General features: G+C 36.2%; 1 protein-coding gene across 1 annotated transcript in view; it reads left to right on the top strand.

Annotated features, from left to right (window-relative positions):
• The window catches only part of LOC135690969 (uncharacterized), a 114,997-nt gene that overhangs the window by 78,593 nt on the left and 19,083 nt on the right, over nt 1-17,321 (top strand). Inside the window, exons 62-78 of the mRNA XM_089115935.1 lie at nt 503-902; nt 1,512-1,783; nt 2,776-3,205; nt 4,606-4,877; nt 5,541-5,627; nt 5,886-6,279; nt 6,387-6,658; nt 8,000-8,426; nt 8,537-8,808; nt 9,711-9,797; nt 11,313-11,706; nt 11,816-12,087; nt 14,025-14,433; nt 14,544-14,815; nt 15,557-15,643; nt 16,143-16,536; nt 16,644-16,915. Coding sequence (XP_088972061.1) covers nt 503-902; nt 1,512-1,783; nt 2,776-3,205; nt 4,606-4,877; nt 5,541-5,627; nt 5,886-6,279; nt 6,387-6,658; nt 8,000-8,426; nt 8,537-8,808; nt 9,711-9,797; nt 11,313-11,706; nt 11,816-12,087; nt 14,025-14,433; nt 14,544-14,815; nt 15,557-15,643; nt 16,143-16,536; nt 16,644-16,915 — 5,013 coding nt within the window. The remainder of the gene's footprint in view (nt 1-502; nt 903-1,511; nt 1,784-2,775; nt 3,206-4,605; nt 4,878-5,540; nt 5,628-5,885; nt 6,280-6,386; nt 6,659-7,999; nt 8,427-8,536; nt 8,809-9,710; nt 9,798-11,312; nt 11,707-11,815; nt 12,088-14,024; nt 14,434-14,543; nt 14,816-15,556; nt 15,644-16,142; nt 16,537-16,643; nt 16,916-17,321) is intronic.

Raw genomic sequence — 17,321 nt, forward strand, 5'->3', positions numbered from 1 at the left:
ATTTTCTTTTACCTTTTTTATGGTAAATTATAGCATCGCGCGCGAAACCTTTTGTAGCGTATGATAGCGTTTGAAATCTATAAGAGTATTATATATTTTTGCTAAAATAAACAATATTTTAAGAATAATAGCGGCAAATCAGCATCGATGGTAATGCTATTAACAACTGTAGAAAAACAATAAGATAAATTATCGCTATCTTGAAAAAAGGAATTGGCAAGCCAAGTTCATACTTTACAGTTTTAGTTTTCAGACGAATCATTCATCCATGGATAATTCCAATCTCTTGTGACAGTAGGATGAATTTCGTAAAGTTTAACCATTTTTTATCAAGTTGTTTATCAACCATCAAGTGTTTAAATTATGGACCTTTAACATTAGTCTCTAATGCAATACTCTAATGTTAACATTAGTTCAATACTTGATGACTTTTGAAAGTTGTATTATGTTCTTTGTTTTTCTTCAAGGGTATTTTATTTGTGTGCATTATTTTGTTTAACAGGTGGAGATGGTGGCGATAAGAAGGGCCAAAAAGGTGCAGCTTCTGGTGGGCAGAAAGGGAAAGGGTTCGATGAAGGAGCAGGGGATGACTCGGGGAAAGGGGATGACTCGGAAGCTGGCGGTGATTCAGGAAAAGGAGGTGACTCCGGTGGCGGTAATGGGTCTCCAGGAAGTTTTTCAGAGAGGGGTTTGAAAGCCCACAATATGTTCAGGAAGATTCACGGCGCACCAGAGATGAAACTTGACGAGAAGATGTCGAAAGAAGCGGAAGACTATGCAAAGAAACTGGCTGATATGGGGACGTTGCAACACGCCAATACTGACTACGGAGAGAATCTTGCAATGAAATGTTCCAGCCAGAAGGGAGACGAGATGACTGCAGAGGAAGCTACCAAAAACTGGTATGAGACCCTCGCACTAATTTGAATTTCTGTTTCTTTTGCATAATTGTTCTTTATACTTATTGGTGCTTTTGGCTGTATTTAGCAAACATTTTACTTTCTTGTTCGATTTTGCTAAGCAAATTATGTAAATATCAAGAGATGTGTCCTACGCTTTGCTGCTCCTGGTTATTCAATGAAAAGAACTATCTAAGATAAGATCTGATATACTTGACTATCGTTATTATGATGTGCACTAGATATCGTAGAGGGCAAAGTAAGACGTTCGGAGAAGAAATTAGATTTGAAGTTAAGATCGAGGTGGGATTTCCGAGAGTGTCCAGAGTCTCCAGATGCAAAAAAGGCTGAAGTTATGGCACTAAAAGTTTAATCATGTCATCTTTATTTAATTATCTGAGTTAATAGAAATGCATTTCTTAAATTTTACTGGGTAGGACCCTCGTAACCTGAAAAGTTATCTTCACAAATTAGAGATATTTCATGGTGTTTTCTAAGATTACATGGTCAAAAATAAAGAACTCAAAAAAGGTTTTAATGACATTAGCACTTTGCAACTTTTAGGCCCTTTCTTCGCTTAAGATGTATCAAGGCTTCTTTTTATGTTTTCAGGTACGAAGAAGTTTGTAAACCTGGATATAGTTTTGGTTCCGAGGGAGGAGGGGGTGCTGGTCATTTTACCCAAGTTGTTTGGAAAGGCAGCACCGTTCTTGGAATTGGCAAGGCTGATGCTGAAAAGAATGGAATGTATTGCACATATGTAGTTGGAAGATACAAAAAGGCAGGCAACTTCATTGGAAAGTTCAAAGAAAATGTGGAGAAAGGATCATTTAGCCAAGACATTTGCGGAAAACTTGATGAAATGATTGCACCAATAGCATCGGGTAGGTGAAGAAGTAAATTTGCCTTTAGCAAAATGCATTAGTTGCATGTTGACAATTTCACTGGGCGTCTTGCTTTTCAGTACTGTAAATCCCCGCAAGGCTCCACTTTTTCAGGAGTCAGACTATTCTTGATTCACGTTTCAAAGTTAACTTTGAGAAGTGCATACGAACCAAGGACCAAGGATCAATGGCTTTAGTACTATGTTCCTGTCACAAAGGAAAATTTTAATGATGAATTGGTTTGGTGCTGCCTGGCTGTATGGATATCTTGTAGCAAAATATGGTTTAGGGAAGGAGATATTTTTAAAATCTGGTACCTTATAATTTTTCATGCAGATATACAGATATAGTTTCTATCATAATCCATGATGCTTAACCAAAAAGGTAGTGTATGGGTTAGAGTCGCTTTTTATTGTTAAATACACACAAATTTAAGCTCAACATTCGTCTCCTTGCATCGTAAAATGCACACACATTTAAGCTTAGTTTTTGTTTTTGCGTAAGGTATCATGTCATTCTTGTGCAGATGTTGAAAGCCAATTGGCTTGACCAATTCTTCAATAAAATTATTTTTAGAACCAGCTACATAAATATATGTTTGCTCCGAAACGCACCCAGGATGAGGAACTTAAGAAGTTAACTCAGTCATGTGCAATGAAAGTATTTTAGATCTCCGAACAGCTATGTGTTCAGTGAGCAAAAAGCAAACTTTAAAAAATTTGCCGACTACACTTTTCTGAGCGGTCTATAATACCATGCATGATTTTCAAGCTTCCTGCACATATATAACTATCCCAGTTTGATGTCTACGTCATATCGAAGGCTCTTTTTGTGACAAAACTATTCAATCATTTCTAAGTTGTTTGTATCTACTGCACTAAACTCGCGTTAAGCAATGAGTTCATGTCATTTTGAAAAAATTGGTTTCTATTTCTATCGTCTGTATGTTTTATAAGATCTGAAATGATGAAACAATAATGCTTGTTTTTCAGGTGGTGAAGGTGGTGACAAAGATGGAGGCAACGGAGGTGACAATCCAGATGGGGGTCAAGGGGGTGATGATCAAGGGGAGAATGGAGATGGACAGAATGGTGCGGATTCAGGAAAAGACGATGGAGGAAAGGATGATGGAGGAAAAGACGATGGAGGAAAGGACAAGGGGAACTCTGATGGAGGTGGGGAAGGCGGAGGAAGCTTCGCAGACAGGGGTTTAAAGGCCCACAATATGTTCAGGAAGATTCACGGCGCACCAGAGATGAAACTTGACGAGAAGATGTCGAAAGAAGCGGAAGACTACGCAAAGAAACTGGCTGACATGGGAACATTGCAACACGCCAATACTGACTATGGAGAGAATCTGGCAATGAAATGTTCCAGTCAGAAAGAAGACGAGATGACTGCAGAGGAAGCTACCAAAAACTGGTAATGTATTGCGATTGAACACTACATGTAGCAATCAAAGAACACTTTCTCATTTAAAGTGCAAAGTATTGATTTTCAGTATCAAATGTATTCATCCTGCATGCTTTTCAAATATTTTCATTTCAATTTCAATGGTTGACGGATTTGATCAATCAGAGCTATGGCCGGTCAAAAAATTTTCAAATCACAAGCATTCAATCGAGATCTCTATGGCTTTTGAATTTCTACATCTACGGCAATGATAAAGGTATAAGATGGAAGCTCTGTATTGTACGTAAAAATTACAAGCACTTAATGTCCCCAAATTTAATAAAAAATCAGGTCACCAAGATTCCAATTGTTGGCCAAGCACAAGCAGCACCTTATGTTCTCATGAGTTTCGGTTAAATCAACGCAGAATGTTCTAGAATGGGGTTAGGAAGTCTTGCAATACCATCGCAATATTTTGACCGCCGGTCGGAACTAGTTATGTTCGCTGAACCCCTTTTATTTGCTTTTTACAGTAATTAAAGCTTGAAAACACTGGTGTATCAAACAGGACGGTAACAGGCTGCAACTCCGAATTTCACTAATGGATGTAATGTGATATATATATAAATAAGCACAAAAATTAAAGTTACCTGAAGACTTCCGTTTTCTAATATTGCTCTAGATGAGTTCTTGAAAGCTCTTGAGTTCTTAAAGAAAAGTTAGCCTTTTCGGATTCACCCTTGGTCGATGCTAATGTACGTAGGACGACCTCTTTCTTGCTTGAAAAATACTGAGATATCTGATGTTACAAGAATTCAGTGAAACTTAGGCTACTTCACCCTCACAGTCTAAACCCTTCATCCATCTCCCAAATCCTGCACAAAAGGTCGCTATTGTAACATCAGATGTTTTTCAAGCAAGAAAGAGGTCGTCCTACGTACATTAGCATCGACCAAGGGTGAATCCGAAAAGGCTAACTTTTCTTTAAGAATTCTTTTCTGGGTTTACCAAAGTAACATCTGCACTTCTTTTTCTGCACCACCCTTATACAATTACAAGAAAATCAGATTCTTATGAATCAGCCTATTCCTTGTCAATCTTTGCCAAAGAAATTTGTAGAACCACAAGTTAGATTTTTAAAAAGGTACACAGAAATTATTTACAAAGGTACACATGGTTATAAGAGAAATTAGCTGTACCAGATAATTTGGAGTAATGTTAATGAAAACTTACCTGTTTAATATTAGAATGGATGTAAACACATATGGGACTTTTTCATGGCCTAAATTATCATTTCGAAGTAAGCCATAGAATAAAACGATATATTTCACCAGTATCGTCAAGGTATCAGCAGCCTTATAGTAATAGCATGTTGCATGTTTTGTTTGAAGATTTTGAAGTGCCACAAGTCATGACTATTTTTCTTCCAGGTATGAAGAAGTTTGTAAACCTGGATATAGTTTTGGCTCGGAGGGAGGTGGAGGAGCTGGCCATTTTACTCAAGTTGTTTGGAAAGGCAGCACCGTTCTTGGAATTGGCAAGGCTGATGCTGAAAAGAACGGAATGTATTGCACATATGTAGTTGGAAGGTACAAAAAGGCAGGCAACTTCATTGGAAAGTACAAAGAAAATGTAGAGAAAGGATCATTTAGCCAAGATATGTGCCAAAAACTCGAGGAGATGATCGCACCCATTGGAAATGGTTTGTTGAATATTTTTATTTTGTTTATTTTTAGCATTATTAACACCCTTCTTTATGCAATCTAGAAACACAATTTTAAACATTTTGCATACTGATTTATATAAAAATCTTCTTATATCGTAGAAAATATTTTTAGTTTTAATGTTTTGGTAAATCTTTATGGATGATTGACAGGGGAGGGGTTTGGTAGAAAATATGTGCATTCTTGTTGATATGCTTGCCCAAAACATTAGTATTGTTTTGATAAGTACGTCATTTTATATCATTTTAATCATGCTTATATTGAATATATCATAATACATGAATTTTTAAATTATTATTTTTCACATAACAATGCACTAGATTAAGACGGCCATCGTTTCCCAATGTGAATGGTTTACAGAGGTTCAAGAACAATGGGGATGACCATCGTCCTATTTTTCCTCTGATATTGTAGCAATATTAGTATAATTTTAGAAGCAAAGTGTTTGACATATGTCTTTCTCTCAATCAAAAGCAGTTGTTTAAAAGACCTTTTTACCTCTGTACACCCGGAGCTGACTTTTTTCAATAACTATCTTTATACTGATAGGACTCATTATTTGATCACAGCAAAGAATTTTATTTTTTCTTCTCAAGCAGTCGTTTAGAAAATGCATACAATGTGAACTTGGTATTTTTTAGGTAACAGTAAAGCCAAACACTCTTCTGGAAAAGGAAAACATTTTGCCAAGAGCAACGGCACAATCACGCTTGGTGAAGCTTTAAATGGTTTGTTTTTTGACTTCATTCCTTTTGTTACTTTGATGTCTCTTCCATATAGCTTTTGAGTCTGTCTTTTGACTAGGAAAATTGTGGCCTTAAAATTAAATAATTATTTTCAAAATGAGGCTATTAAAAGGAAAGAGAAATTGTTCAGTTAAAAATTTATGTTTGAAGTAATTTTTTATTTTGTAAAAAAATAACGAAGAGTTGTATGTGGTTAATAGCTTTAATTAAAAGAGCCAATGTTTATATTTTTTCCTTTAGAAAAGTCTAGAAATATTTTGAAGAACGGAAAAGCAACTGGTGCAGTTGAGGGGTTTTCTTCAGAATACAAAAGCTCAAGTAAGAAAATCACAGACAGCAAACTTCAAGGAAAGAAGACAAAACATTTTGCCTCTGATGACAAAGGCGGTGAATCTGGAGGAGGAAGCTTCGCTGAAAATGGTTTAAAAGCTCATAATATGTTCAGAAAGATTCACGGTGCGCCAGAGATGAAACTTGACGAGAAGATGTCGAAAGAAGCGGAAGAATATGCAAAGAAACTGGCTGACATGGGAACATTGCAACACGCCGATACTGACTATGGAGAGAATCTTGCAATGAAATGTTCCAGTGAGAAGGGAGAAGAAATGACTGCAGAGGAAGCTACCAAAAACTGGTATGAAATTAGAATATATTTATTTGACGAAAACTAAATTGCTTAACAACTATTTTAAAAGTTCACTGCTATTAGTGAATCTTGCCTGAAGTCCATTTTTCTTCAAGGTATGCTGAAGTTTGTCAACCTGGATATAGTTTCGGTTCAGAGAGTGGCGGAGGAGCTGGTCATTTTACTCAAGTTGTTTGGAAAGGCAGCACCGTTCTTGGAATTGGCAAAGCAAATGCTGAAAAGAACGGAATGTATTGCACGTATGTAGTTGGAAGATACGAAAAGGCAGGCAACTTTATTGGAAAGTACAAAGAAAATGTGGAGAAAGGATCATTTAGCCAAGATATGTGCCAAAAATTAGATGACATGATTTCTGATATTGGATCTGGTAAGTAGCAAGTGAAGTTTTTTTCTTGTCTCCAATTTTAGCAAAATGTTTCCTTTTAAGCAATAAAATATCTAAGAACAGATCATTTAGCCAAAATACTTGTCAAAACGTTGATGATATTAGATAAAATATTAGATAGATCAGGTACTATTATAACTAGATTAGAAAAACTATATTTTTCTTAATTCAGCTTTTAGATTAAAATGCATTCTACTTGACAACATTCGAGTTTGAAGTGTATCTTTTCCTTCAAACGATTTTCATTAGCATTAAAAAAACTGATGTAATGTTTGCTATTCATAGTTAAAAAAACTAATTAACACGATCTATCTAAATATGTTTTCGGTAAAACAACTAAATTAAGTGCCAATGTAGCACATAAATTTGTTTCCATCCCAGCAAGGTTTATGTTTTTTGAATTTCACAAGGGAAGCTGTTAATTTTAAATTATTACTCAGAGTTTTCCTAAATTGGCTACCTCTTAAGGTTAGGAAGTTTATTATGTTTTGTGGAGAACCCAATGAGGGGAACTTGCTTCGTTTCTTAGTGTGAAAGTTAAGAATTGACTTATTGTTAAGTCCATGCTAATTTCAAATGAGGATATCTTGAAATTACTTCAGCCAAAGTAAGCTGGAGCGTCAAGACCATCACCTGCACCCTCTAGCTGGGTTTCTTTTGGTTTTGTCGTTTAATAGCATCTAAAATGGGGCAACGAGACATCAGTGTTATTTTGTTCAATAACTGAAGGGAAAATCCTTTGTGTATATTTTAAAGACTTTCCATATAAAGTTCCAATGATTTTCAAATATATCTACTTTTTGGAAAGGTACTTTTGAAATGAAACATTGTTTTTACTTCATTTCAACATCAGAAGAAATGACAATGATATGACATCAACGACTAGTTTAATTGCATGGTTTAATAAGTCCAAAATTTTATAGTTAATTTTTGCCAAAGGGGGGACATTTTTCCAGGCTTTAATGCTTTAAGGATCTATAATGTATAGTAGCGTTCAAATCGTAAAAAATAGATTTTGATCCGGATCTAGGAGTATAGTTTTCGTTTTGCTTATAGACGAGAATGAAGAATAACTTTTGAAAACTCTGTAACTTTCCTTTATGGCAATTAAGACTTGATGCTAGATTTATATCAAAATTTTCACTTTTTGTCTGCTTAGGTGTCATGTATCAGTCATTTGGAAAACTTTGAGTAGAGGCCATAAAATTAAACGAAAAATTCATATTCGCTGACAAAATTTTTTTTCAGGACGTTGTCAATACTCAAATTTAAAAAAGTTTCTTGATTTTCTTTCGTTTCAATAAAAACAATCCTCTTATTCAGGAGGAGATGGTGGTGATCAGAAAGGCAAAGCTGGTGCAGCGAACAATGGAGAGAAAGGTAAAGGTTTCGCTGAAGGGGATGACTCGGGAAAAGGGGATGACTCGGGAAAAGAGGATGACTCAGGAAAAGGGGATGACTCGGGAAAAGGGGATGACTCAGGAAAAGGAGATGACTCGGGCGGAGACGGGTCATCAGGAAGCTTCGCTGAGAATGGTTTGAAAGCTCACAATATGTTCAGAAAGACTCATGGTGCACCAGAGATGAAACTTGACGAGAAAATGTCGAAAGAAGCGGAAGAGTATGCGAAGAAACTGGCTGATATGGGAACATTGCAACACGCCGATACTGACTATGGAGAGAATCTTGCAATGAAATGTTCCAGTGAGAAGGGAGAAGAAATGACCGCAGAGGAAGCTACCAAAAACTGGTATGAAGTTAGAAATGGATTGTATTTGACTAACATAAATGTTTTTCGCAATAACTATGAAGAATGCATTGCTTTTGGTGAATGTTGTTTGAAGTCCATTTTTCTTCAAGGTACGCCGAGGTTTGTCAACCTGGTTATAGTTTCGGTTCAGAGAGTGGCGGAGGAGCTGGTCATTTTACTCAAGTTGTTTGGAAAGGCAGCACTGTTCTTGGAATTGGCAAAGCAAATGCTGAAAAGAACGGAATGTATTGTACATATGTAGTTGGAAGGTACGAAAAGGCAGGCAACTTCATTGGAAAGTACAAAGAAAATGTGGAGAAAGGATCATTTAGCCAAGATATGTGCCAAAAATTAGATGACATGATTTCTGATATTGGATCTGGTAAGTAGCCGTTCGAGTTTCTTTTCTTTTTTCAAATATTGGCAAGATATTTGCTATTAGAAAAATAGATTTCTGAAAAAGGATCATTTTGCCAAGATTATTGCCAGAAGTTGGCTGAAGTTATTTCTAATATTACCTGCAGCCAGTTTTGATTTCAATTTTTGAGATTGTCTAAGTAATAGGCATTTTGATAAGAGGAAAACTATAAAATGCAAAATAGATGCATCCATATTAATTTGGCATAGTTATTTTGTTTTGGTATCTAGAACAAGTTATAATTTCACATAAACATTTTTATTTGCTATTAAGCGATGAATCGGTTTGTTATGAAATTAAATGTTTCTAGAAATCAAGGCTTAGTGTGTTCAGGCCTGAAATGCCTGAATCTTTTCCATCGACACTGATTGATTGATTTGATCATAATTAATCGCCACTGGTTTGGCAAACTTTACAGTCGTATACTTGCATTTCTAATTGCCCCTTTTCTTTCCACAATTATGTTTTTATATTTCTTAACTTAACTTAGATTTTGATCATTACTTCGAAGTTTTAAGCTATAAAGATTTGCGGTTGAACAGCTTTACTATGTCTTAACATGTCTGCTTTTGAGGCATTTGAAAATTTTGCACCGCAAACAAATAATTTCTACTTTTTCTCTATAGTTTTACAAATGCTTATATCTGCCTCAGGCAATAAAATTTTAAATCTAATTTTCAAAAGCATCACGTCAAACAGCAATAAGCACTGAAGACTGTGATATCTCTGAACGTGTAAAACTTCATCCGTGTTCAGTCTTTTTCCTTTTTTGCTTAACCTGAGCTCATTCTTCGATTAATTTTTTTGCACTTTTCTTTAGTAATTGTCTCAAAACACTTAGCATTTAAGGGAATCCATTTTTTCAGGTGGCAGTAAAAGCAAGCACACGTCTGGAAAAGGAAAACATTTTGCCAAAACAAATGCCAAAATTACGCTTGGTGAAGCCTCAGACGGTTTGTTCTTCTATTATTCCTGTTTTTTTTGTTTGATTGATCTACCACAGATGCCTCAATTCAATATATTTCATTAATGACGATTAAGCTACAGATTTCAAATTTTGAAGTGTTTTTATGGAACCAATTTTCAAACACATCTGCTTCAACTCTTATAGAGCAGAAACTTTGATTTTCTCTCAAATTGTTCGCAAATGAAAATTGTTTCAAACGAGACCCAACCTTTCAGAGCATATTGGGGACGCAAAATAGTATCAAAGCTAATTTTGAATATGTAAAAAAACATTGTCTTCATTACCCTAAAACTCTTTGTGATCATTTAAGAACTTTTCCAGTTTTTTTTTCAGTTACAAATGACTTTCTTCCAATCTACTTTAACAAACTTGAAATGTAATCTAAAGTTGATTTCAAAATCAAAAGATTGGGAGCCAGGAGATGTATACGGAATGAAACTGGAAATTCTGTTTTCTTTTGGCTTTCAGAAGTTTGGATATTTTTTGTTAAAAAGATTTTGATATCTGACTAAAAATTGTAAGATAATTTTGGTGTAGAGAAATGTCTTCAGGTTTTTCCAAAAGTATCTTTTACAAAAAGCCTTGATTTTTGACAGTCTTAAAAACATTGAATATTTAAAGAACATTGGTTTTGACGGTATCGTCAGATGACTTTAAAACAATGGAAAATAATTTCTACGACATTAATGTGTCAATTCTAGACGCGATACTTTGGGAAGGCAAAACATATCTTAGCATCAACAACATCGATCTCTGTTAGAACCGAAATATCCATGAGTGAAAAGTACTGGCTTGGTCTGGATACAGAAAACTGCGCAAAAAATTATCTTTTAATCTCAAAAGCATTTAAACAATCATTTTGTTACAATGGGTCCAAAACCAGCCAGCAGGTGGAAGATAATCTATTGCAGTACAGGAACTCCTTGCTTCAACCCCTTTCTATCGAAGTCAGGGAATGAAGATCTTGCCATGAAGGAGTTCAATGGATCAAAGGCATCATAAAGTTCGAAATTCATTGGGCATAACAATATTCTTGTTAAAATGATAAAAAATGCTTTTGAAATATTTGACAAATTCATTTCTCGTGGTTACGGAGTCATGGTTCACAAATATCTATAGAAGTAAGAATGATATGAGTGTGTTGCTGAACCTACAAAAGGCCTCTGTTACGGAGAGACATGACACGCTTCTATCAACTAGCTTTTTGCGGCATTTTTGGATGACCTGGTCGATATTTCGCATCCCATCTAACAAGGAGAAAACAAAACTACTAAATTGATGGTCAAAAGCTCTTGTGTTCAATGATTTTTAGTAATAATTTGGCTGTAATGAAATTTTATATGCTGCTCAACATGGTTCCAAATCTTTGTATAAATATTTTAGGGTATGTTTTTGTTAAGTCTTCTTTAAAGTACTTTTCCCTGCCTGTGAAAATTACAACTAACAGCAATTAGAATGTGGCAATTTAACTTGAAAGTATCACAATTTTATTTTGTTTCAGAAAAGTCTAGAAATATTTTGAAGAACAGAAAATCAACTGGTTCAATTGAAGGGTATTCATCAGAATACAAAAGCTCAAGTAAGAAAATCACAGACAGCAAACTTCAAGGGGAGAAGACAAAATTTTTTGGCTCTGATGACAAAGGCGGTGAATCTGGAGGAGGAAGCTTCGCTGAAAATGGCTTAAAAGCTCATAATATGTTCAGGAAGATTCACGGCGCACCAGAGATGAAACTAGACGAGAAGATGTCGAAAGAAGCGGAAGAATATGCAAAGAAACTGGCTGACATGGGAACATTGCAACACGCCGATACTGACTATGGAGAGAATCTTGCAATGAAATGTTCCAGTGAGAAGGGAGAAGAAATGACTGCAGAGGAAGCTACCAAAAACTGGTATGAAGTTAGAAATGGCTTGTATTTGACTAACATAAATGTTTTTCGCAATAACTATGCGAATGCATTGCTTTTAGTGGATGTTGTTTGAAGTCAATTTTTCTTCAAGGTACGCCGAAGTTTGTCAACCTGGTTATAGTTTCGGTTCAGAGAGTGGCGGAGGAGCTGGTCATTTTACTCAAGTTGTTTGGAAAGGCAGCACTGTTCTTGGAATTGGCAAAGCAAATGCTGAAAAGAACGGAATGTATTGCACGTATGTAGTTGGAAGATACGAAAAGGCAGGCAACTTCATTGGAAAGTATAAAGAAAATGTGGAAAAAGGATCATTTAGCCAAGATATGTGCCAAAAACTTGATGACATGATTTCTGATATTGGATCTGGTAAGTTTCAATTGAATTTTCTTCTGTTTTCGCAAATAGTGGCAAAATTTTGGTTTTTCGCCGATCAAATGTTGGAGAAAAGATCCCTAGGCACATTTTTGTCAAATTATGGACAGGATTACTAATATTGGAATATGATTTCTAATATCTGTTCGATTAGGTTCAAACAACATGACTATGTAAAGAAACCATATTTTCCTCCATCTATAACTTTTAGCTTGATATTAATTTTTAGTCTAAAATAGCATTTTCAGACTATATATCTAAGTTTTATTTACTAATGTTTGAAGCGCATCCTTTTTTACTCTTCTTGTTGCTCGCTTCACTTGAAACTGATTAACTTTTGAGTATTCCAGTAATTTTGCATTTATGCAGCCTGCTATTCTGCAAGAACCTGAGGAAAAGAAAATAAAGTAGAATACTAGGGTATAAAGAGTGGTAGGTGAGCCTATCTCGCCTTCCGGTCAAGTACCACGGCTCTGTCGCTTTCAATACTATGATAGCGTTCCCGTTCTTTGTGGTTGGTGAATTCGCTGTGGTTGGGGGCTATATCAACTATGTTATTCTGATCCTTGGCTGTTCTTGAGGGTACCAATGGAAAGGATGCACTGCAGGCCTGTCATCAGATATTACAGAGGGCCAAGCCCATTGGTTGCGCTTTGGGAGGCTGCCTTAGTAGGCTGCTAGTCAGTCCGCGACTGGAGCCACTTCAATCTCATAGTTCTAGGAGACCGTTATGAGGCAATATGACGCATGAAGGGTCTCTCTGACGCATTCACCTAGCTACTGCTTCTGCCATTGTGAATAAACCAGTCATTCCTCCTCCTTTACTCTCGTTAGGGCTTATCTAAAGGCTTTTGAGCCATTCCTTAGCAATGCCAACTAGTAAATTGTCGTCACTTTATGTTTGGCGAAAATTCCCTTGCTAGTGCATCCTGCACAACATTTTTGCAACTAAAGATAGGACAGGTTGGAAGAAATTAAGGCATAAATAACCCAAAACGGCCTATCGACGTACGTTATAAGAGAAAAGGAATTTTTAAAAGTTTGCCGTTGCGTTTTGAGGGTAATAATCTTGTTGGAGTATATCCAATTCGATCAAAATTCGCCAAAACAAACGGAATATCTTCTCCTTTGCATGAAGTTTTCGAAAATTTTTCGAACAATTGCTGTACTCATTTCCTATGTCAGCACAGAAGGGAAGTCATATTTTAGTAAGTCCATTCCTTGTTTGGTAAATCATTGTTTATATCCGTTCCTTATTTAGTAGATCACAGTCTACGTCCATTCCATATTTAGTAGATCACGGTTTATGTCCATTCCTTATTTGGTAGATCATAGTTATGTCCATTCCTTATTTGGTAAATAGACTAAGTTGATAATTTATTACATACATTCGGTTCATCGAAGTGCTGGATTCCATCCACGACTAGTTCATTGTTCAGCTTGGGTTGAAACCATAACGCAGCTCTTTATAAAAAAGGATCTTTCTACACCTAAATAAAAAGCTTGAATTGTAATTATAATGGGATAAGATCAAAATTCAGAATATCAGGATTTGTTTGTCAAAGAGAAGAATTTTTCCCAAGGCTCGATATCTGCAACGAAAAGCTACTTTTTGCGTTGATGTTGGCAGTTAAATCATCAAAAATGGATTTTCGTCAAAAATGGGAAGATTTAGGACGCAAATGTAACAGATATTTATGAATAATTTGTGATTTATCGTTGTTAGAAACTGTGAAGTAAGGCAATTAAAGTTGTTTTTACTTTTTAGGACCATTGTTTCACCTTACGCGTGTGTGTTAGTCATCAATAACAAGCGATACGGAAAGGGTTGTGCAAAAGTGCAAGAATTTTCTGTAATATATTGTCTTTATCACTAGAATGTCAGGTCTTGGATTCATTTTGTTTATATAAAAAACGAACCTGTTTTGCAGGAGGAGATGGTGGTGATCAGAAAGGCAAAGCTGGTGCGGCGAACAATGGAGAGAAAGGAAAAGGTTTCGCTGAAGGGGATGACTCGGGAAAAGGGGATGACTCGGGAAAAGGGGATGACTCAGGAAAAGGGGATGACTCGGGAAAAGGAGATGACTCGGGCGGAGACGGGTCATCAGGAAGCTTCGCTGAGAATGGTTTGAAAGCTCACAATATGTTCAGAAAGACTCATGGTGCACCAGAGATGAAACTTGACGAGAAAATGTCGAAAGAAGCGGAAGAATATGCAAAGAAACTGGCTGACATGGGAACATTGCAACACGCCGATACTGACTATGGAGAGAATCTTGCAATGAAATGTTCCAGTGAGAAAGGAGAAGAAATGACTGCAGAGGAAGCTACCAAAAACTGGTATGAAGTTAGAAATGGCTTGTATTTGACTACCATAAATGTTTTTTGCAATAACTATGAAGAATGCATTGCTTTTAGTGAATGCTGTTTGAAGTCCATTTTTCTTCAAGGTATGCTGAAGTTTGTCAACCTGGATATAGTTTCGGTTCAGAGAGTGGCGGAGGAGCTGGTCATTTTACCCAAGTTGTCTGGAAGGGCAGCACCGTTCTTGGAATTGGCAAAGCAAATGCTGAAAAGAACGGAATGTATTGCACGTATGTAGTTGGAAGATACGAAAAGGCAGGCAACTTTATTGGAAAGTACAAAGAAAATGTGGAGAAAGGATCATTTAGCCAAGATATGTGCCAAAAATTAGATGACATGATCTCTGATATTGGATCGGGTAGGTAGTATTGGAATTTACTTCTCTATTGACAAATATTAGTAAGATGTTTCTTATTAGCAAATTAGGTCACGAGAAAGGATAATTTAGCCAAGATATGTGCCGACTATTAGATGAAATGATTTCTGATATAGGATCGAGTATGTAGGAAGTAAAGTATCTTAGTCAACAATAGCAAGGTGTTTGCTTTAAGGCAGTTATATACCCAAGGGTGGGTCACGAAGCCAAGGTATGTGCGCGAAATAGGATGACATGATTGCACCAACCAGATCTGATCTGTTATACTTTTCAATTTTTTTAGTTTTTTTTAACATTTTTGAACATTGATTTTAAATCTTGTTTGTATTTCTTTAGCTCTAGCAGGATAACCACAAACATGACCTATACTTTGTGACCTTCTTGCTTCAAAGCTTTTATCGTGAGATTGCTAAGTAAGTCGAGTTGATCTAGACTTGATAATATTTCTCGTGTAAACTTTCAAGACTTTTCGGTTTAAGGCTAATAAAGTGATGATGGCTACTACCAGCTCCTAGTTATGACTACACCTTAAAACGCCTGTCTTTTGATGATCACTTAAAAATTGAATGTATAATTTAGATTTCAGAAATAACATGGTCAACTTGAAAACATAAATTCCTCTGAAAACATAAAAATCACTTTTCTTTGAAAAAAAAAGTTTCCCTTATGTGATACCTAAAGCTTTTGAACAAATAGAATTTGAGTGTACCGCATTTGCTTTAGGCGGTAGTAAAGGCAAGCACTCTTCTGGAAAGGGGAAAAAGTTTGCCAAGTCCAATGCAACAATTACGCTTGGTGAAGTTTCAAATGGTTTGTTTTTTAATTTTTTCCTTTTCATATTTGATGCCTGCTCGATCGATACTTTTGTCTTGCTGGTTGTTTCAAAGTTATGCACGAGACACGTTTCGACGTTTTTGCGAATTGTCTAATTAGCGTAGTTCACAGAACTCGAGCTTTGAAAGTTCTTTAACAAGGTAAGGGACGTCTTCTGGAACCAATAATCTGTTTAACTTTTGTAGAACGATGCAAACTCGTGTTTGTTTTTGTGCTCCGTGAAATGAGGTTTATTCACAAATTTCCAGGAAAATAATGATATTTCTGAAACGAAGCTCGTGCCTTCAAATCCTTTTAAACACAATCAGAGACGGGAGACCCTCTAATAAAAGCTAAGCAAGCGGAAAAAGTAATGAAACTTAATGTGTTAATGTAGCAACTACGCTCGCTATCACAATTTTAGAGGCAAAAGCTTCAAATCCAATTTTGATTATTGAAAAGTAACGCTGTTTTGTCATATTTATTCTTTCTTCAGAAAAATCTAAAAATATTTTGAAGAACGGAAAAGCAACTGGTGCAATTGAGGGGTTTTCTTCAGAATACAAAAGTTCAAGTAAGAAAATTACAGACAGCAAACTTCAAGGAAAGAAGACAAAACATTTTGCCTCTGATGACAAAGGCGGTGAATCTGGAGGAGGAAGCTTCGCTGAAAATGGCTTAAAAGCCCACAACATGTTCAGGAAGATTCACGGTGCGCCAGAGATGAAACTTGACGAGAAGATGTCGAAAGAAGCGGAAGAATATGCAAAGAAACTGGCTGACATGGGGACATTGCAACACGCCGATACTGACTATGGAGAGAATCTTGCAATGAAATGTTCCAGTCAGAAGGGAGAAGAAATGACTGCGGAAGAGGCTACCAAAAACTGGTATGAAGTTAGAAATAAATTGTATTTGACTAAAAGAATTTTTTCACTAACAACTTTGAAGTAAATAGTTTTTAGTGAATGTTGTCTGAAGTCAATTTTTCTTCAAGGTACGCCGAAGTTTGTCAACCTGGTTATAGTTTCGGTTCGGAGAGTGGCGGAGGAGCTGGTCATTTTACTCAAGTTGTTTGGAAGGGCAGCACTGTTCTTGGAATTGGCAAGGCTAATGCCGAAAAGAACGGAATGTATTGTACATATGTAGTTGGAAGATACGAAAAGGCAGGCAACTTCATTGGAAAGTACAAAGAAAATGTGGAGAAAGGATCATTTAGCCAAGATATGTGCCAAAAATTGGATGACATGATTTCTGATATTGGATCGGGTCAGTGGAAACGCCTTTCTTGTAACGCTATTCTTTCAATTTTATGTGGATTTTCTCTTAATCAACGATTTATGAAAAATCTGCAAGAGAATGGAAAATCGTAGGTCACCAGATTTCAAGGATTTTAGATCCTCCTTTCCCAGACTTGCCCTATGCTTTCCATATTAACTGCTAGTAGATTGGATAACTTTTCACATTTACTTAGAGATGTCCAATTTTCAACATTTATCTTCTATCTGAGTTGCAGACCCGATTGACTCAGACATGCAATTTTAATTAAGACCATACGCACGTACCCTCTGCCAGAGTTATCGGCACCATATCCCGTTAGTCAACCGTGCAGCGTTAACAATAACCTCTGCAGCTCGTGTATGATCGAGAAAACGTTGAGAATTAACCGATTGGA

This window comes from Rhopilema esculentum, chromosome 4 (assembly GCF_057945365.1).
Source record: "Rhopilema esculentum isolate cy_ngs chromosome 4, ASM5794536v1, whole genome shotgun sequence".
NCBI classification, from domain to species: Eukaryota; Metazoa; Cnidaria; class Scyphozoa; order Rhizostomeae; family Rhizostomatidae; genus Rhopilema; species Rhopilema esculentum.